This window comes from Myotis lucifugus, unplaced genomic scaffold (assembly GCF_000147115.1).
Source record: "Myotis lucifugus unplaced genomic scaffold, Myoluc2.0 scaffold_28, whole genome shotgun sequence".
Lineage (NCBI taxonomy): Eukaryota > Metazoa > Chordata > Mammalia > Chiroptera > Vespertilionidae > Myotis > Myotis lucifugus.
Genome location: NW_005871076.1, coordinates 6,732,246 through 6,753,549, shown reverse-complemented (window position 1 = coordinate 6,753,549; position 21,304 = coordinate 6,732,246). Strand labels below are relative to the sequence as shown.

At 40.0% G+C, this 21,304-nt stretch overlaps 1 protein-coding gene across 1 annotated transcript in view; it reads left to right on the top strand.

The window, feature by feature from the left end:
* The window catches only part of KDM3B (lysine demethylase 3B), a 62,138-nt gene that overhangs the window by 30,503 nt on the left and 10,331 nt on the right, over nt 1-21,304 (top strand). Inside the window, exons 7-15 of the mRNA XM_006086531.3 lie at nt 2,555-3,154; nt 6,700-7,936; nt 8,787-8,988; nt 12,149-12,363; nt 13,125-13,265; nt 15,387-15,512; nt 16,376-16,503; nt 17,738-18,011; nt 18,735-18,991. Coding sequence (XP_006086593.1) covers nt 2,555-3,154; nt 6,700-7,936; nt 8,787-8,988; nt 12,149-12,363; nt 13,125-13,265; nt 15,387-15,512; nt 16,376-16,503; nt 17,738-18,011; nt 18,735-18,991 — 3,180 coding nt within the window. The remainder of the gene's footprint in view (nt 1-2,554; nt 3,155-6,699; nt 7,937-8,786; nt 8,989-12,148; nt 12,364-13,124; nt 13,266-15,386; nt 15,513-16,375; nt 16,504-17,737; nt 18,012-18,734; nt 18,992-21,304) is intronic.

Here is a 21,304-nt window from a genome sequence, read left to right as displayed (position 1 = left end):
ACCTAGTCTGAGCAAACTCTTTTAATCATGGCCAGGTTGCCTAGCCGTTTTGAACTCCATAGCCTAACTATTTCTTCTTATATTCTTCCAGGACAGGTATATTTGAAAGATACAGTAGACAGTTAAAGCTATAATAAGATACAGTAGACAGTTAAAGCTATAATAAGCAGAATATAAAGTAACCTTCATGACCTACCCAATAATAAGAAATGGAAGAGAAGTTACATCCTCTTTTTCTTTCCATTCGGTGGTATTGAGCTCCAGAAGAGTCTGGTTTTCCTTATCCCAAGAAGGTCAGATAAAACAGGTGCCTAGTCCAGTGCTCAGCACACAGTGGATGACTCTATAATTACTATGAACCAGACAAACTCTTGGTTCATTCAAAATTATCATAGTCCAAAAAACATGCATTATAAATCAGTGCCTGAACCAATCAAGGAATTCTGTACAATTTTCCTTCAGTAGAACATTGACTAGGATGGCCAGCTGTCCAAATATTCCTCATAGTCTCTTAGCACCTCTGTAATATTGCTATCTTGGCCACTCATGCTAAATATAGTTCTTCCTCATCTTCTTTATTCAGTCATTTTTTACTTCATAAAATAAGATGAGGGTAGGAAAAGAAAAATCAGGGTTAAATTTAATAGCTCTTTACAACATATAATATTGCCACAAATTGGATAAGTCTCTTGACTTTGTTTACATGGCTGAAAACACCTATTACTTTTATGGTGTATTGGGCCCCTTTTTTATTCCCTTCCTTATTTCATTTATTCGATTATTATGTGCCAAGTACTGTTCAATTGGTTAGATATGTCGCTGGGGAGTACTGGCTTCATGTGAGTAGCTCACTGTAAGTAGGACATATAAAAGTTGTTGCTCAGGGATGTTGCTGTGAGCCAGGCTCTGCAAGTTGGCTAGGTGAATCAGATTGATCTGTGGTTTTCAGCAATAGATGTTGATTCTTTCCTTTTTAGCTTTGCCATGATGTGACTATCTTCTTAGCTAGCAAAGAATAATTATTATTGACAGTTCTGCCAAGTTTTACAGTAATCATCCTTAGAGATCCACCTCATCTCTTGAATGAGTGAGCAAAAAAGGAGAAATTTCACTGATCATACTTCTGTGGTTTACAACAATGAAAACTGGGTGGTGATAGAGGTTGAAGAAGGGATAAACAAGTTTTAAAAGGACCAAATGAAAACAATTTCTAGCAAACAGAAACAGTTCTTAAATGAAAAATTTAGAAACTTAGATTAATATTACCAGAAGTATGGGGGAAACAGAAAGAAATCTTGGGCTTTGGTTAAGAATTGTAGAAGGAAATTAAAGGAGAAAAAATGGAAATGAAGGCAGAGAAGGAAAGAAGGAGGGAGGGAGGGAGGGAGGGAGGGAGGGAAGGAAAGAAGGAGGGAGGGAGGGAGGGGAAAAATACAGAACTAGAACTGACTAAAGAAATATAAAATTTGAAAAAGTTTGTTATAACACCTATAATAATGATTACAACAAAAATACAGATCTGCACAAAGAATCTATAAATATTTAATGGCAATAAGAGTAGATTTATTCTTAGATAATACTAATAGCTAAATAACTGTTTGTTACTAGCTTATTGCCACCCTAGCAAATGTTATCGCTGAATTAAACTATCTGAAAGTTATCTGAATAAAGCTAAAATGAATACCTGCTTCTTGGTGGGATACCAATCTAAGAATGTTTCAGATACAAGTCTTTGCTGCACAAAGGTTGCTTGAAAGAATGTTAGCTGTGTCCCAAGCCCCCTTCCCTTTGTCCTTCTCAGGGAAGATGATAGGAATTGCCCTTCTAACCTGTATCTTTTAAGGTTATCCGGCCTCTCAAGTAAAGCACAAGTAAGAGTTCATGAGCTAGGCTGAAATTATTGAAAGAGCTAAGAAAGAGATTTGACTGTTTGGTCTATGGTAGCGTGCCTTTTTCCCTTTCTTCTGTCTAATGCTTTGAAATAAGATTTGGAGATTGCATCTTTTTAAAGTCTGTAAGAGTAATCCAAACCTGCCTCTGTTGGTCTCACTTTTCCTTTGGTCACAGACTCACAAATGTCGGTTTTCCTATTGTCACCAGTTTTTAGTGACTTCTGGAGGAAGAGATTTTATATTTCAATATTTGAAATGCCAGTTTCTGTCAAACAAGGAGTTAAATATGCAATAAAGCTGATTTTTTCATCAAGGGGCAAATGAGCTCCCAGGCTAGCTTTGGCAGTCTGTTTTGTAAAAGAAATTCCACAGATATTTAAAACCTTCCTTCATTTGAGGAAGTATTGCATTTTATTTAAGGGAAGGTTTGCCAAGTGAGTTAATCTCTAGTGACCATTATCTTGTATATGTGTGTGTAAATTGAGTCACAGGAAGATTGAGCTTTTTGACACAGGGAATGTCTTAGAGCTGGCATTGGAACTTGGTAGTCTGTGCCTGCTTTGATTTTTTTGCTTCTAGAGATGGGAAAGAGCTAATGGTTTATGGTTTTCACAAGATGGAAAGTCCCTTGTAATAAATCTTCTTTGAATTTTGTTTTGTAGGGGGGTACGTTAAAAGCAGTAAAGTCTTCCAAAGGAAAGAAGAAGAGAGAGAGCATAGAGGGGAAAGATGGCCGGAGGAGAAAAAGTGCTTCGGACTCTGGGTGTGACTCTGCATCAAAGAAATTAAAAGGAGACAGGGGTGAAGTAGACAGTAATGGGAGCGATGGAGGCGAGGCGAGCCGAGGGCCCTGGAAAGGAGGGAATGCCAGTGGAGAGCCAGGGCTGGATCAGAGAACCAAGCCACCACCGACTACATTTGTCCCCCAGATTAACCGCAACATTCGCTTTGCCACTTACACCAAAGAAAACGGCAGGACTCTGGTGGTGCAGGATGAACCTGTAGGTGGGGACACAACTGCACCTTTTACTCCGTATCCTACAGCCACAGGGCAGACACCTTTGGCCCCAGAGGCGGGTGGAGCTGAAAGCAAAGAGGCAGGAAAAACACTGGAACAAGTTGGTCAGGGCCTGGTGGCTTCAGCAGCTATGGTCACTACCGCCAGCTCTACCCCAACCACGGTGAGGATCTCAGACACTGGCCTTGCAGCAGGGACTGGGCCGGAAAAACAGAAAGGCAGCTGGTCGCAGGCCCCAGGAGAGGTGAGTTGTTTCAGAGGCAGATTTGCAAGACTTGGTTTCATTCTTCCACTCTTTATTTCTTGATAACACATTAAAAGGCATCTCAAATGCTAGAGGGAAGGAGTATATCTAAGATGTGCTTAAATTAAACACTGTGGATGGACCTTTACTGCTCATTGGACAAATGTGTATATTTTAATAATTTTATTAGCTCTTAAAAGTTACCTGAACAATTAGGCTAATCAAAACTGATTATGCAACCCAATTTAATGAGATATTAAGATAGATTTTTAATTCAATTATCTTTTTAGTTCACATAGTGGTTGAGCTGCCACCAGGCATGTGAGAGGCAAGGTTAACGAATTACAGTGTTGGTAATAGTGGCACTATAATTAAGGATATGTGAAAGCCACTATTACCAACCCATGTTTTCAGTTTATCATTTTCTATATTTTCCCTTGAGGTTGGGCTTCTTTCCCATGATTAGATATGGTCATAAAATTATCTTTTCCTAACTTAATCTTTTATTTTTATTTTTATTATTTATTGATTTGAGAGAGAGAACATTGATTTGTTGTTCCCTTTACCTATGTGTTCATTGGTTGATTCTTTCATGTGCGCTGACTGGGGATCAAACCCATAAACTTGGCATATCAGGATGATACTCTAACCAACTGAGCTACATGGCCAGGCCTAGCTTAATCTTTTAAAGCCTAACCTGGAAAATTTGATGGAATTAATCACAGTATCCAGTTTACTTTTTTCTTTTAAATCCTCACCCAAGGATATGTTTTTTCATTGATTCTAGTGAGGAAGGAGAGGGAGAGAGTAAGAAGCATCCATGTGAGAGAGAAACATTGATTGGTTGCCTCCCTTACGTGCCATCCCCAAACAGGGACCAAACCTGAAACCCCGGGTATATGGCCTGACTGAGAATCAAACCTGAGACTTTGGTGCACAGGATGACACTCCAACCAACTGAGTCACACTGGCTAGGGCTACTATTTTCTTACAAAATGGAACTTTTGTTAAATATAAATTAACATTAAGTTGGCTCCCAAATCAAATTTGAGGCAATATTAAAAACAGTTCTTACAATCTTTGGACTCTTATTTTGGTCACCAAAGTATGATTTATGATTCTAGTCATAGTTTTTTCAAGCTGGAAGTATGAAATACTAAGATACTAAATAATTTTTTTAAATTATGTATAGGAAACTACTGTGTGCTAAGTACCATATATTATAAACAAAGAATTGAAATCCCTGTTTGAAGGAGCTCACATCCTAAAATGGAATAATTTTAGGTATAACAATGCCAGATAAAACATAGCATAAACATTTCATCTTATTTCTTCCTCTCCCTAGAAAATGCAATTTGTTAATCCCTAGTGTGCAGGGATGAGGAAGGAGATGAAATGTCCAGGCAGACTGTAAATGCAAATTTTACACTGTTCATGGTTTGTCCTTTATTAAATGACCAGCATTCCCAAGAGAACTAGGTGAGGATCTCTATGTGGATTTCTAGATTGTATATCATCATATTGCCCAAATTAATTAAAATGAATTCCTTGTCAAAGGCAGTGTGGAAAAAAATGGGGAATTGCAAAATAGACCAAATTTTACATGCTACAAGAAGAGCTCCATGGAGTGCTGTTATTCTTAAAAGAGTAGCAAAGCTTAATAGATGAAATGTGGATTCTAAACAGGTTGGAGACATTTCTGTGGCTACATCAGTAATTTTGCTAAGGTGTCAGCCTAGGTATTCTCCTTGGGGTAGGATTTTAAAATACAGAAAGGGATGTTTCCATTATGATGTTGAATCTAAAATAGGGACACAACCTCATCTAAAAAATTTCTTACCCTTAAAATTGAGTTGAAATCAGCTTGTCATCACTTTAGTATAAGAAAAGGATTTGGAATTTAATCACTTGAAGGAAAATAAGACCATCCAAATTGTTCTTCATTCATGTGTGTATTTATTTTTAAAGGGTAACTTTAGTAGTGAAACCTGAGCTACCCATGCTGGTTCCTCACAGTCATGCAGGTGTCAAGGCTCCTGGCCAAATCCTGCAAGTGAAGCAACTGCAACGCCTCAGTGCTGCATCTGTCTATTCTTTTCTTTTTAGTTGGAGGGGGTTTAAGTCAATGGTTGTTGGTTAGTGGAAAAGAAAAGAAAACAGAATTATGAACCCTAAAATGCCCTGAAACTGTCTCTATAGCAAATGTCAAAGGAAAGCAAACCATGGGAGCCTGCCTGGTTCTCTTGCCTCTGTGCCACTCTCAAGGAAAGTCCTAATGTAGACTTCTCTTGAATATTTAAAGAATGCTTTAAGTAAATTGGAACTCCCCCCCCCCCTTTTTTTTTTAACAGAGCCCTTTTCTATCTGGAACATTTAAAAAATTGTGATAAGTAACATATAACAAAACTTACCATTTTAACCATTTAAAGTATATAGTACTGTGGCATTTAGTATTTCCACAATGCTGTGCACCCACGACCACTATCTAGTTCCAGAAATTTTCATTACCCCAAAAGGAAGCATCATATTTATTAAGCAGTCATGGAATAATTTATTTCCAGTGTTTTAAAATGAATGTTTAGGGTTATCATCATCTACTACTGCGATTTGTTAGTCAAGTGCTAGGATCTGGGTTTTATTCAATTAAAAAGTATTACAAACGTTCTCATACCTACCTATGGATATTTCTGTGTATGTAAATGGATGTGTAATATATATGAAAGTGATCCTACTTTCTTTATGCACACGCAAAAGGAAAGTATTTTTTTGTTGTCCAGTTTGTTATGCTGAATGCTTTTGTTTGGTGGGCATATCAGAATCTTTTACTTTTCCTGGTTGGAGATTTGTTAGATCCTAATGATAACACAAGCTTTCAATAATCAGTGTGCTCTTTTTAATTTAGTGTCTTTAGGTTTAACTTTAATTGAAACAGATAGTCAACTTTCAGGTTGACTTGAACCCATAAATAAATGGCTAATTTCTAAAAGGGTCCATCTTCAGGAGTTTCAGACTAAATAAAAGAATACTTTTCCTTAATGTACAATGGGCTTGTTAAGGGGCTGAAGTCACTTTTGTAAGATAAAAAATTTGTAATAGCTTAAATAAATTAAAACTTTAACAATAGCCTAAGGTCATTGAGGTAGATTAATATTACATGGTCACTTGGTATGTTTTAAAGTAAAAGCTGATGTCTGTTCAGGAATCCTTTTCACCCATTCCCTGGTAGAGTCATTGTTTCCAAATAGATACCAAGAAGCCTACACAGACTCCTAGTGCCATGACAACCAAGTGGCTGACAACCAAGGGAATGGAAGGATGAATGACATCTTACTATCTCTAGCTTACCTTGCTAAAGATTTCCTCTGTGTGGTCTGTGGCAGGTTTCTTCCCTAATGCTGATGAAATCTAGTTATAAGAGCAGTTTTCATGGAATTGTAGGAAAGAAAAGTTGATTTACTCAAGGAATGTTGGCCTAGGTCTAAGAAAGAGATCATAAGGTTGTCAAGAGAAGTCAACATCACTAACTCCGGCTATCTTCTTTTCAGAATTCAAGAAATTCTGTCCTGGTCTCTTCTGGATTTGGAGCGTCTCTCCCAAGTTTATCACAACCTTTGACTTTTGGAAGTGGAAGGAGCCAGTCCAATGGGGTTGTAGCCACGGAGAACAAACCTTTGGGCTTCTCTTTTGGCAGTAGCTCTGCGCCAGAGTCTCAGAAAGACTCTGATCTCTCCAAAAACTTGTTTTTTCAATGCATGCCCCAAACTTTACCAACCAGTAACTACTTCAGTACCGTTTCAGAGAGTTTGGCTGATGATTCCTCCAGTCGAGACTCATTCAAACAAAGCCTTGAGAGCCTGTGTAAAGGCAGATCCACTCTTGGAGCAGACACTAAATCAGGCTCTAAGGCTGGCTCTGTGGACCAGAAAGTGCCTACAGAGTCCATGCCCACCCTCACACCAGCCTTCCCACGGAGCCTCCTCAATGCCCGCACCCCAGAGAGTCATGAAAATCTATTTTTACAGCCCCCTAAACTGTCCCGGGAAGAGCCCTCTAACCCTTTCTTGGCATTTGTGGAGAAAGTTGAACATAGCCCTTTCAGCGGCTTTGCATCTCAGGCATCATCAGGTAGCTCTTCCTCTGCTACCACTGTCACCTCCAAGGCAGCACCCACCTGGCCCGAGTCTCACTCCTCTTCAGATTCAGCATCTTTAGCAAAGAAGAAAACCCTCTTCATCACAACTGACTCCTCCAAACTGGTATCTGGTGTTCTGGGCTCAGCTCTTACCACTGGGGGTCCAAGCCTCTCTGCTATGGGAAATGGCCGCTCCAGTTCACCCACCAGCAGCCTCACCCAGCCCATTGAGATGCCTACTCTCTCCTCCAGCCCCACAGAGGAGAGACCAACTGTGGGGCCTGGGCAGCAGGACAATCCCCTCCTCAAAACCTTTAGTAACGTCTTTGGCAGGCACTCAGGCAGCTTTCTGTCCTCCCCAGCAGATTTTTCACAGGAGAACAAAGCTCCTTTTGAAGCTGTGAAAAGGTTCTCACTGGATGAGCGAAGCTTGGCTTGCAGACAGGACTCGGACTCCAGCACCAACAGTGACCTGTCAGATTTGAGCGACTCTGAGGAGCAGCTGCAGGCCAAGACTGGCCTGAAGGGGATTCCAGAGCACCTGATGGGGAAGCTGGGCCCCAATGGGGAACGCAGTGCTGAGCTGTTGCTGGGCAAAGGCAAAGGGAAGCAGGCCCCCAAGGGCCGGCCTCGGACTGCACCCCTGAAAGGTGATCCTGCTGGGGCTATACAGCGGCTTGGCTTTGGCACTAGCCTTGAATGCCTGTTGTGCTCTGGGTAGCAGAGGCCCTCCCTTTGATGGAAAGTTCTATAATCTCATAAAATTACATAGCCAAGAGGGCCTAACAAAGGTCCCTCACTAGACCTGTTTCAGGGCAGGATTGCATGTAAATCAGCACTGTAAGAGGGGTATCTGTTAGTATAATGATAGTCCCACAAAGGAAGTCCTTGACCTTCCTTAGTAGTCTCTTTGTTCAGGAACTCTTTCTTGGTGTTTTTCTCATCCTTTTCTGCTCTCCTTTGGCCCATTCTCTCTACTCACCCCTCACTTTGCTTCTCTCTGACACATATGTAAGGTTTTAATGTCATTTTTAAAAGCCATTAAACCCTGTAGTATGAAGTTATGGTCCAGAAGTGTGTAAGAGCTGATGGTAAAAAACAAGGAAGTCTGGTAGTAAAAGTAGCTGTTGTCATTAGGAATTGGTATCCCATGGGAACTCAATTAGAAGACTTCTGGATTAGAATAGTCATATCCCTAGAGGTCAGAGACAGGTGGTGGCTACCTTCTGCCGTCTTGAATTTTCCTCCTTCATGACCAGAGTTTTTTTACTATAATAAGGTACTTCCTTCAAATTCTCCATGGTCCTTATCCCCCAAGTGAAGCCTTTTTGCTCCCTCTGCTCCCTTTCTGTCAAGGATGAACCTGACGGGCACATGCCCAAACGGTGTAAAGAGGAGTGGTCGAGGTTGGTACAAGTATCTGTCCGCAAAAGGATCATGTTATTGAGTCTCATTTATACCTGTCACAACCAACCATTTCTTCTTTCTCCCTTGCCACAGTTGGCCAGTCAGTGCTGAAAGATGTAAGCAAGGTGAAGAAGCTGAAGCAGTCCGGAGAGCCCTTCCTGCAGGATGGGTCATGCATCAACGTAGCCCCTCACCTGCACAAGTGTCGTGAGTGCCGCCTGGAGCGGTATCGGAAGTTTAAGGAACAGGAGCAAGATGATTCCACGGTGGCTTGCCGCTTCTTTCACTTCCGGAGGTACCCAAACTTCTCTCTTTGTCTCTTTCCCAGTTTCCATTAGTGAAACATAATTCCCACTGTTTTTCTGAATCTGTAAGTATGTGTTACCGTCTTTCTCTTTGTTTTCCTTACCCCTTTACTCTCAAGTGTGTGCTGAGGCTCTGCCACAGTAGCTACTTAGTTTGGATTGTGAAATGACATGTAGCTTTGTCCTTGGAGAACTGAAGTTGAACAGTCTCAGCTGCCAGCCTCTGACCTATGTTGAGTTATTCCTAATTGGGGTTCCACTTGAAACCAGTGGTATACACAGAACTCAATTTTGGATTATGAATCTGCCTAGCCACTTACTCCCCTCTTCAGTGCTAGAGTAACTTGAGTTCCCTAGAAAGGAGAAGTAAGATTAGGAGATAATGTGAATTATCTTTGAAATAGAGAAAACTGATGGAAATCCTAGGAATATCCCCTGCTTTTACCAAACATAACCTTATTAATCACTTCTGCCTAATAGAAGGGGAATTTCTTATAAATAATCTTTCAAGAAGCTTTAATTTTTAAAATAAAGAAATCTAAATAATTTATCCACTTGGTGTGGATTCACTTATTCAGCAAATGTTTATTGAACACATAATGTGTACTAGTCATTGTTCTGGGCACTGAGGATTCAGCAGTGCACAAAACCTTCAAATTTTAGCCTTTGAGAGGTTTGCATTGTAGTTGGAGAGGCAGACAGTAAATAAGAAAAAAAAAGCTTAAATATATGGTATGTCAGCTGATACTAACTATGAAAAAAATAAGGGAAAGAGGATTGAAGTGTGGGGAGGCTAGATAGGATGATTTGAGGAAGTGTGGGAGTGAGCCGCACATTTTCCTGGGAGACTACTATTCCAGGTAGAGGGCATAACAAGAGCAACTGTCCTGAGGCTGGAGTATATATACCTGGTGTGTTTATGGAGGTAGGGTGACTAAAATAGAGTAAGCCAGGGAGGAAAAGAGTTGAGGTTAAAGAGTTAATGATAACCCTGGCAAGTGTGGCTCGGTTGATTGGAGCTTTCTCCTGAACACCAGAAGATCGTGGGTTCCATTCCCAGTCTGGGCACATGCCTAGGTTGTTGGGTCTATCCCTCTCGTGGCACAAGAAAAGGCTACCGATCCATGTATCTCTCGTATAGATGTTTTGATGTTTCTCTCTCTTTCTCTTTCCTTTCCTCCCTCTCTAAATAAAACAATAAAACCTATAACCATAGGCGGGGGGAAAAGAGTTAATGATGGGTCCAGATTTTAAAGGGCTACTCTAAGGGCCTTGACTTTCATGCTGGAATAAGTCATTAGAGGTTTTAAGGTTATGAGTGATGCTGATGAGTGTCTTAAAGGAGCACTAGACTCCCTGTTTGAGACTAGATTACATTGAGGCAAAGGCAGAGAGAAGAGGCTGTTGCAATGATCTAGATGAGAAATGATGGTGGTTTGGTATGGGGAGGTAGCAGTAGAGGTGATGAGAAGTGATTGGATTAAGGATATGTTTTGAAGATAGAGCCCACTTTAATTTGGGCATGTTATATTTGAGATGCCTATAGATTTCCAAATGGAATTGCTCAAAGAGCAGCTGGATAGACAATGCTGGAGCTGAGAGAAGAGGTCCAGGAGATAAAAATTTGGATGTCACCAAGTATTTAAAACTATGAGTCTAATTGAGATCACTTAAGGAATGTAGTTAGAGAAGGGAGGAGTTTAAGGACAGTTCTAGAGCTTCCCAACATTTAGAGATGGGAAAAATGAGGAACTGGTAGAAGAGGCTGAGAAAGACAGCCAGTGAGATATTCTAGAAGACAGCTGAAGAAAGTATTTCCAGGAAAGAATAATGAACTGTGGCAAATGCTGCTGATTGGGTCAGGTAAGATAAGGACTGTACTGTGACCATAGGATTTAACAAGGGGTAATGACCTTTTCAAAAACAGTTTTGGTAGATTGCTGAGGGAATGCTTGATGGGAGTGGATTAAGAGAAAATAAAAGGGAAAAGAACTAGAACTGGTGACAACCAGTATAGACAACTCTTTCAAGAAACTGCTCTAGCAAGCAAATAAATGGAAGATAGTTTGGGATCAAAAGGACTTTTGAGATGTAAAATGTTAGAATATTTTTGAGATAGCAAGTTTCAAATACAGTGATTCAGGAGAGAGGAAAATAGATAATTTAAAAGAGAACTTGTGGAGAGATGTCTGAAAGATGATAGGATGTAGAGCAATAGGCGGAGCGATTGGTCTTCACTGGGACCTACTTCATTCATAGTAGCAGAAGATCAGATGGAGTACATGGGTCCAGTTGCAGGAAGGTGTGGTGGTAAGAGTTTGTTGGAGTTCTCTTCTGGCTCCTTGTATTTTCTCAGTGGAATGCTTAGCAAGGTCCTCATGGGGAAAATAATATTGGAGATTTGAAAGAAGATACGAAACAGGCATCTGGGATGTGACTGCCAGGCAATATGAAGGACTCACTTAATTTGGGTAGACATGAATTTAAAGGGTGATAGCATGGCTCTGTGTTTTCCTCTGGTTACATTTAATGGTGGGGGTATAGATGGTAGGACAAGTAGGCATTTCTTTTTTAAAGAACCTAGGCCTAGTAAGTATTAACAAAATTTATTATTAGTGCCCCGACTGGTTTGGCTCAGTGGATAGAGCGTCGGCCTGCGGACTGAAGGGTCCCAGGTTCGATTCCAGTCAAGGACATGTACCTTGGTTGCGGGCACATCCCCAGTAGGGGAGGGGTGTGCAGGAGGCAGCTGATCAATGTTTCTCTCTATTCGATGTTTCTAACTCTCTATCCCTCTCCCTTCTTCTCTGTAAAAAATTAATAACATATATATATATTTTTTCTTTTTTTTTTTTTTTTTTAAAGAATTTTTGTGAGTTTATTTGAGCCAAACTGTCAACATATACCGGGAAACAGAACCTCAAGGAATTGAGATAATGCTCCCTATATATATTTTTTAAAAGGTATAAAAAAATTATTAGTGCAGAGAATACATACTACATTGATCAAATGTGATGAAAATTCTTAACTCAGTCTAATTCCTGTTAAGTCTTATTTAATTTCTTTTAGGTCCTAGGATTTTAGGTATGTGTTAGTTTGCATGGCTGCTGCTATTTACTATGTATTTGATTGTCTACCTTTTTGCCTCAGGCTGATCTTCACTCGAAAGGGGGTACTCCGTGTGGAGGGGTTTCTGAGTCCCCAGCAAAGTGACCCTGATGCCATGAACCTGTGGATTCCCTCTTCCTCCCTAGCAGAAGGGATAGACCTAGAAACCTCAAAATACATCTTGGCCAATGTTGGGGACCAGTTCTGTCAGCTTGTGATGTCCGAGAAGGAGGCCATGATGATGGTAGAGCCACACCGTAAGGCACCATCTTCCTCGTTGAAACTTTCATTATATTTTGCTTAAGTGGAGGAGTGGAAGGAGTGACAGATGGCATGTTCTATAGATGAATTAAGACTGATAAGACTTCACTGTAGCAAACTATATAACTTGAGGCCCTAACAATATCCAGCAGACCTCATTCTTTTAGTCTTTGAAAGTTGACAAACCAAAAACTCCTTGCCTGCTTGCCTTTTTCATTTTTGTAGCAGAACTTCCATAATAAGTATTTTGATCTCTACTTGGGTTTGGTTCACTCTGAATGCTTTCAACTTGCTTTGAACCCACTTGTATTAGTAAATGATATTCTATGGTATGTGAATAGATGAAGTTTTAAGGGATGCTATGTTTTACACTGGAACCCACATTATTCAAACATATAAGGTATTCCCATGCCTGTGAGATACTGGATTCTATATCTAGGCCAAGGTAAATTGTACTATGAAATTATTCCCTACATTTCAAGAGAAGAATCCTCTTATTTCAAACTATTCCAAATTGAAAATTTTACAGTATCTTAAGTAACAACATGTAACATTTATTCTCTGTTGGCACTTGTTCAGAAATATTAGAAATTCCATGTATTTTGTTTCTCTTACAATTATAGAAAGACACACTTCATAAATCTTTGAGCTTTATTGCTGGACAAAATGACCTGAGTAGGAATCAGTGTATCTAGGGTCTTTTGCTGTTGTTTAGTGCATCTAATGCCAACAATATTTCTCTTCCTCCTCCCACCAGAGAAAGTGGCATGGAAGCGTGCAGTGCGTGGTGTACGGGAAATGTGTGATGTGTGTGAAACAACTCTCTTCAACATTCACTGGGTTTGTCGCAAATGTGGATTTGGGGTCTGCCTTGACTGTTACAGGCTCAGGAAAAGCCGTCACGCAGTGGTAAGCAAATACTGTCCTTTGCAGTTCAACAGGTAACCTGTCAATGGAGGTATAGCACTTGGAAATTGAAGCAGGAAATTGAATGGGTTTATGTGCCCTTTTTATTTATTTACTAGAGGCCTGATGCACGAAATTCGCCACTGTGGCGGCCACCTCTGCCTCAGCCCCCGCCTACTGCGGCTTTGTCAGGAAGGATGTCTGGTCTAATTAGCATATTACGCTTTTATTATTATGATTTTCTTATATGTATATTTTTATTGATTTCAGAGAGGAAGGGAGTGGGAGAGATAGAAAGATCAATGATGAGAGAGAATCATTGATCAGCTGCCTCTTACACACACACACACACACACACACACACACACACACACACATTCCACCCTACCCCCACCCCCACCCCCAGGGATCAAGCCCGAACTGTGACCTTCTTATTCATACATAGGTTGATGCTCAATCACTGAGCCACGCCAGGCTAAAAATATATATATATTTAAAAATAGACTATAAGTACTATATTTTGTGTTATAAAATAAATCTTAATAAATTTAAGGTGATTCATATAGAGCAGTGATGGCGAACCTTTTGAGCTTGGCGTGTCAGCATTTTGAAAAGCCCTAACTTAACTCTGGTGCCGTGTCACATATAGAAATTTTTTGATATTTGCAACCATAGTAAAACAAAGATTTATATTTTTGATATTTATTTTATATATTTAAATGCCATTTAACAAAGAAAAATCAACCAAAAAAATGAGTTCACATGTCACCTCTGACACGCGTGTCATAGGTTCGCCATCACTGATATAGAGTATCTTTTTTTACCACAAAAGAATAAATTAGAAACAGAAACCTATCTGGAAAAATCAAATATTTATAAAGTAAACACTTCTGGGGGTTTTTTGGTTCATTTGTTTTTAAATTATTTTATTGATTTGAGAGAGAGAGAAAAGCATCATTGTGAAAGAAATATCAATTGGTTGCCTCCTGTACACACACCCCTACCGGAGACTGAATAGCAACCTGGGCATGTGCCCTGACCAGGAATCGAACCGATGACCTTTCAGTACATGGTCAATGCTCAACCAACTGAGCAACACTGGCCAGGGCAACAACACACTTCTAAATATCCAGTGGATCAGAGGAAAAAAATCACAAGAGAAATGAGAAGGTATTTTGAAATAAATAAGGTTTAAACACAGTGGATCAACATTTGTGGAATACAATTAAAGCAGTACTTAGAGGGGAATTTAAAGCACTGAACACCTATATTAGAAAAAAAGCGGTATTTCAAACAGCTAAACTTCTGCTTGAGAAAACTAGTAAAAAAAAAAAGTGAGAAGATGCACTTTACCAATATTAGGAATGATAGGACATTACTATAGATCATTATACTGAAACATTTGACAACTTAAATATAATGGACAAATTTCATGAAAGACACAAACTGTCAAAATTCCTCAAGAAGAAATATAACCTTATGTTAAGAAATTGAATTTGTAGTTTAGAAAATCTCCCAACAAAGAAAACTTTAGGCCCAAAGTTATATCAAACATTTAAGGAGGAAATAATACCAATTCTACACAAACTCAGAAAATAGGAGGAAATGCTTAGGAACTCATTTATGAAGGCAGCATTACACTGATATCAAAACCAGATGAAGACATAGCATCCCACTTCTAGGTATTTATAAAAGAAATTAAAACATGTCCAGAGAAAGACTTGTACCTGAATATTTATAGCAGCTTTATTCATAATAGCCAAAATTTGGAAACAATTTAAATGTCCACCAGCTAATGAATGGGTAAACAAAATATGGTACATTCATACCCTGGAATTCCACTCAGCCACAGAAAGGAATGAATTACTGATACATGCAACAATATGGATGAATTTCAAGATCATGATGCTAAATAAAAGAAACCCAATACAAATGACTACATACTGTATGCTTCCAGTTATATGAAATTCTAGAAAAAAGCAAAACTTTAGTGTTAGAAAGTTGATCATTGGTGGCCAAGGGTTGAGAAAGGGGTATTGACTGCAAAAGGCTCCAAGGGAACTTTAGGAAGGGAGATGGAAATGTGCTATTTCTTGTGACCTCATAAGTGAAGGCATTCTATTTACTTCAGAAACAGAAGAGATGGGTGATGAAGAGGTTTTCTCCTGGTTGAAATGTGCAAAGGGGCAGTCCCATGAGCCAGAGAATCTAATGCCCACACAGATTATCCCTGGCACAGGTAAGGAAATTACTGTTTTAGATTTGGTGTGTGGAAGGGGGTGGGGGGGGTGTTTAAAGTTGGTGAAATAGTTTATGTCAGCCTTATATTTTTTTAAGCCTCACCAGATTTCTCCAAGGATTTGCATCTTTAGAGAGGTGTTAGATTGTCTGCAGCCACTGCACACATTTTGCTTCACCTTTCTGGTTGGGGAGGTTGATTACTTTTCCACATATCATTTTACATTTTTATGGTTGGCAGGACCAAAACAGAAAAATCCAGTCCCATGCTGTCAGAAAGACCTTTGGTTTTAGGCTTTTAAAAATCCAGCTGAAGCTAATCAAACTGAAGAAGGCAGTTTAACAGTAGGAGAACTGGTCATGTTTACTTCACCACCCAGTCCCAGTTTACTTCACTGATCCCCCTGGACAGTCTGTTCCAGCTTGCACACTTCCACTAACACACATGCAATAAAGGTGGCGAGTCTGCAAAACTCCGCCTATATTTTTCTTCACAAAAGAAAGCTGGGGCTGGGGGGCACCCTTGCACCCTGTATACCCAGTGCTTCTAAGCAGAAGGGCTCCCTGAGTGCAGTGGTAGGATGCCTGCTCCCTTCTGGTCCAAGCATTAGTTAAAGGTTTGTGTCAAGTTTATATTGGTCTTTTTTGTTTTTTCTCCCCACTTTTGCTAGTGTTGTTTTTGTTTGTGGTTTTTTGGGGGGCTTTTTTGTTGTTTTTTAGGTATAACATAAAATACATAAATTTCTTGTGTACATTTCAAAATGTTTACATGCTCTTTAACATTGAGGGAGATAATTTAAGTAAGGTCTTTAGCACAACAACTGAACATATGGGAATTCTAATGTTATTGTGTCTCTTTTCCAGCTCTTTATAATATTGGAGATATGGTACATGCTGCCCGGGGCAAATGGGGAATTAAAGCAAACTGCCCTTGTATTAGTCGGCAAAACAAATCTGTGTTGAGACCTGCTGTCACCAATGGGATGTCACAGGTAAAGTGGTGTGTGTGGGTATAACTGAGTGAAACTTTAATAAGAGTTATTCAAGAGATTTTAATTCCCTCTGACTGGTACAAGTTTCTCTTGATTCATCTTTAAAGCCAATTCACATTTTAGTTGATAAATAATACAAAGAGATTCTTTGTATCTTGTCAAGATTTATACCTCAGTGTAGGTGAAGAGTATAGAAAAGGTTACTAGGAATACAGTCCTCTCTGTGTGCATGGATCCTGTCCTTGTCATATTAGGTACAAAGGACAGAGATAGGAAGATTGGCCTGCTGAGCTGGGATCATTCTACCCTGAAAGCAATCCCAGCCCCCAAAGAGAGTCTGGTTTTCTCATTGCTGTCAGAGGTAGAGGTCATTCCTATTTGTGACTATTTTGAACAAGAGGCTGGGTGGTGTGTGTGTGTATGTGTGTTTAATTATTATTGTTTAAACTATATTTATATTGATTTCAGAGAGGAAGGGAGAGGGAGAAAGAGATAGAAACATCAATGATGAGAGAGACTCATTGATCTGCTGCCTCCTAAAGCCCCCTACTGGGGATTAAGCCCACAACAGTGGGCATGTGCCCTGACTGGGAATCAAACTGTGATGTCCTGGTTCATGGGTCAACACTCAACCACTGAACCATGCAGGCTGTGTTTTTTTGTGTGGTGTGTGTGTGTGTTTAAACATACATATACACAACTAACTGCTTACATTTGGAGGCCCTTCCAGGAATGCTACTATTAACACCTAGTCAATAAGAGGCACAGGGATTAATGCTGAGGGACCTCAAGATATATTTTCAGTAGAGTTGCCATATTAAAGCAAATCATATGGGAGTTTTAATAATTTAATAATAAACATTTATTGAGTTATGTGTGCCAGAAAATAAGCTAAGCTCTTTGCATATACTATCTCATTTAATCTTCAGAACAGCTCTATGGGGTCAAATTCTGATCACCAATTTGCCATTGCCAAATTTGAGCTTTAGACATGCTAAACAAAACCCTGTTTTATTTTTAAGCCTTTTTCACTGCTCTTTGCACAGAACCTAGCTAGTTTCTGTCACATCATATGACTCAATAAATATATATTGAATGAATGAATGAATGAACAGTTTATGGGATAGTTTCAGGTTGTTTTCCCTGACTTAGAGTCCTCTAAATAGACCTATGTAGCCATTACTTTTGCTCCACAAGGACAGCACTCTAACGATGTTGGCCTTCTGTGTTTTAGCTTCCTAGTATAAACCCTAGTGCCTCTTCTGGAAGTGAAACTACCTTCTCAGGTGGAGGAGGAACTGCAGCAGTAACAGCTCCAGAGCCCGATCCCAAAGCCGACAGCACTGACATCAGAGCTGATGAGCCTCCAAAAGCAGACAGTTTGGCATCAAACAGCAATAGTGAGCTAAAAGCCATCAGGCCCCTTTGTCCTGACACAGCTCCACCCTCCTCTGCCCTGCACTGGTTGGCAGATTTGGCAACTCAGAAAGCTAAAGAAGAAACAAAAGGTGAGATGAACAGAAGCCTCTGCCCTGCCTGTGGGTGGAACACTTGAGTTATTCTTGGATTCTTCAAACTCACACATTACCATCCACATTTATGAAACATGCCACTTGCTTTCTCTGGCTGATCGCATAAAACAAGGGAATCTCATGTGACTTTTTCTAAAAGTGGAGCTTTTAAAAAAAGGCACATGCCTGGTCTCTACCCCAGACCTCTTTTAGACAAAATTGATGCAAGATTTTTAATAAGCTTCCCAAATGGCTCTGTTATGCAGCCAGGGCTAAGGGCTAAACAGTTTTCAATGGGCACAAGAATTACCTGGGGAATCATTAAAAATGCAGATTCCGTGTGCCCCACCAGAACTATTAAATGAGGATAAGACCAAGAATCTCCATTTTTAACAAGCACTCCAGGTGATTCCCCACTTCAAGTGATCTGGAGACCCACTGGCAGAAACACTGTCTTAGAAAGTGGGGGAAATGAAAGGTGGATGGGAACAAAAGAAGTTAGAAATCCAGATCTGGAAAAGAAAGGAAGAAGTAGGAGAGCCTCTCCTTGGCCATGAACCCTACCATAGGTACAGCTCATCAGGCTTGGCCCAGACAAACCATACATAGTCTAGGGCAAGGAAGAGGAAGTCCTCCTACCCACTTGGCTGATTTTTAGGAGTCATTTGTCTGCTGGGTGTTCTTGTTGTGCTAATGCTATTCCCGGTTATGTTCTTACAGAAGCAGGGTCCCTGAGGTCGGTGCTCAGTAAAGAGTCTCATTCACCCTTTGGGCTGGACTCGTTCAACTCCACTGCAAAGGTCTCTCCGTTGACTCCAAAGCTTTTTAACAGTCTGTTACTGGGTCCCACTGCCTCCAACAACAAAACCGAAGGCTCTAGCCTTCGAGACCTCCTTCACTCCGGTCCCGGAAAGCTTCCTCAAACCCCCTTGGACACAGGCATACCCTTCCCCCCGGTCTTCTCTACATCCTCAGCAGTAAGTGTCCTCTCTACAACTCTAGCTGTTGCTGCTTTTCCATGAGAGAACCATCAGAAATCCGATAACTGGGTTAGAGGGTATGTGGGTGACTTGTGTTCGCTACATTGTCCAGCCAACAATCTTTCTTCACATAAAGTTTGGGATCCTTTTAAGTAGTGAACCTTTTGTGCCATGTTAGGAAGTCAGTAGAAATGAGACATTGAAATTATCTATCATGCGTAGAAGCTACTTTGTTTTCTTGACAGGCATTAATTTTTATTTTTTTTTATCTAGGCAGTACATTGGTATTGTGTTCTCTTGGATATCTAACAGATGCCTCAAACCTAACACTTCTTTTTAGTATATGTGCTGCCGAAGCGAGCACAAACCTAACACTTCTTAAGACCACACTTGTGATCTACCTGTAAGCCTGCTTGCTTCTCCTTTAGTTTTTCTCTCTTGGTCAGTTGGATCTCCATTCTCCAATTTTGCTGTCATTTGGGACTCCCCTCTCTCACATTTCATAACTAATCTGTCAGCAGATCCTTTCAGTTTGATCTTCAAAATGTATAGAGTCCACTCACTTCTCATCGGGTTCGTTGCTTTCCCTCTGGTCTGAGCCAGCATCCTCTGAGTGCATTTTTGCAGTGAATTCCTTATTCAGGCCGTCTTTATTGTTTCCCTTTTCACTCTGCAGCCTATTTTACACAGCAGCTAGGTAATCCTTTTAAAATACAGGTCAAGCCCTAGCCGGTTTGGCTCAGTGGATAGAGTGTCAGCCTGCAGACTGAAAGGTCCCAGCTTCAATTCTGGTCAAGGGTACATGCTCAGGTTGCAGGCTCGATCCCCAGTAGGGGCCATGCAGGAAGCAGCCGGTCAATGATTCTCTCTCATCATTGATGTTTCTCTCTCTCCCTCTCCCTTCCTCTCTGAAAACAATAAAAATATATTTAAATAAATTAATTAATTAAATATAGGTCAAATCATGTCACCTCTGCCTAAAATCCTTTATGGACTTCCTGTTTCTCTCATAAGCAGCGTCCTTTCAGTGGACTTTAAGGCTCCACACCATCTGTATGTCTTCTCCTCACTTCTCTGACTTCAACTACCACTCTCCCTCTTGTTCACCTTCTTCTGGCCACGCACAACAACTTCTTGCTGTTCCTTGAACATGGTCCGGCATGCACCTCTTCAGAGCCCTTGCACTTGTCCTTTCCTCCACATAGAGCTTTCTTTCTTGGGTGACCACATGGCTTGCTTCATCAACTTCTCCTCCTCCCTCCCAAAATGTCACCTTCTCAGTAAGACTTCTTAGATCACCTTTTAAAAAGTCCACCCCACTCCCATCCTCCACTCATATCTGTTTTTTTCTACACTTACTATTTTTACCATAGCACTTAATTGCCATCTGATGACTTACTGTATGTTTTATTTATTGTCTGATCGCCTCTCCTTAAAGGCATTTTTTATTGTTTTAGTCACCACTATATCCCTAGTGCCACAGTGTTTGATACATAGTAGGTGTTTAGTAAGCATTTACTGAACAAGTGAATTCACAAGGTACACAATTTTAAAGATACAGTGAAAAATCTCCTTCCCTGGTGTCTCCCAGCCACATGTTTCCCTTCCTAGAGGTCACTGTTGTTTCATGAGTGTCCTTTCAGGGACATTATCATGTGTACATAGCTTTTTCCCCTCTTTTTACACAAATGTTCTACACAGTATTTTTTGTTTCCAGTTTATGTATCTTGAAGATCATTTCAAACTTAGTACATAAACATATTTCTCATTCTATTTTATGATTAATAGCTGAAATTTGATGAACTGTGGCTGGTTGAACCTTGTACAGTGTGGGTTATTTGTCTCTTTTGGATAAATGACTTTAAAGAAATTACTTTGGCGCTTTTTTTTTATACTTGCTCTTAGCTCCCCCTCCCCCTTCCAGTTTTTATTTTTAAATTTTCTCAGGATGTTTTATGATTACATGTAGTCTATAGAGATAACGATTAGTAACACTTCAGATATAGCAGGCATAGGATTATTAAGTTTATTAAAGCCCAATTATCTTACTTATCCCTTGGGCGTTGTAGGCACAAAATTGATAACCCTCAAAGTAAATTATCTTTTTCACTCATTTACAGTATTTTGTGATCCCCCTGGTCTACATGCATATGCTTAATACAAAGTAAGGGCTGAATGCAAAGATATTTCTTAGGTATCGAATCTCTTGAGGCACAGGGGATCTTTCTATACTTTTCTTTCATTACATGAAGCAAATATGAAGGAAAGGGAAATTTAAGATACTGACTTCATAGGTTTTCTCCTCCAATT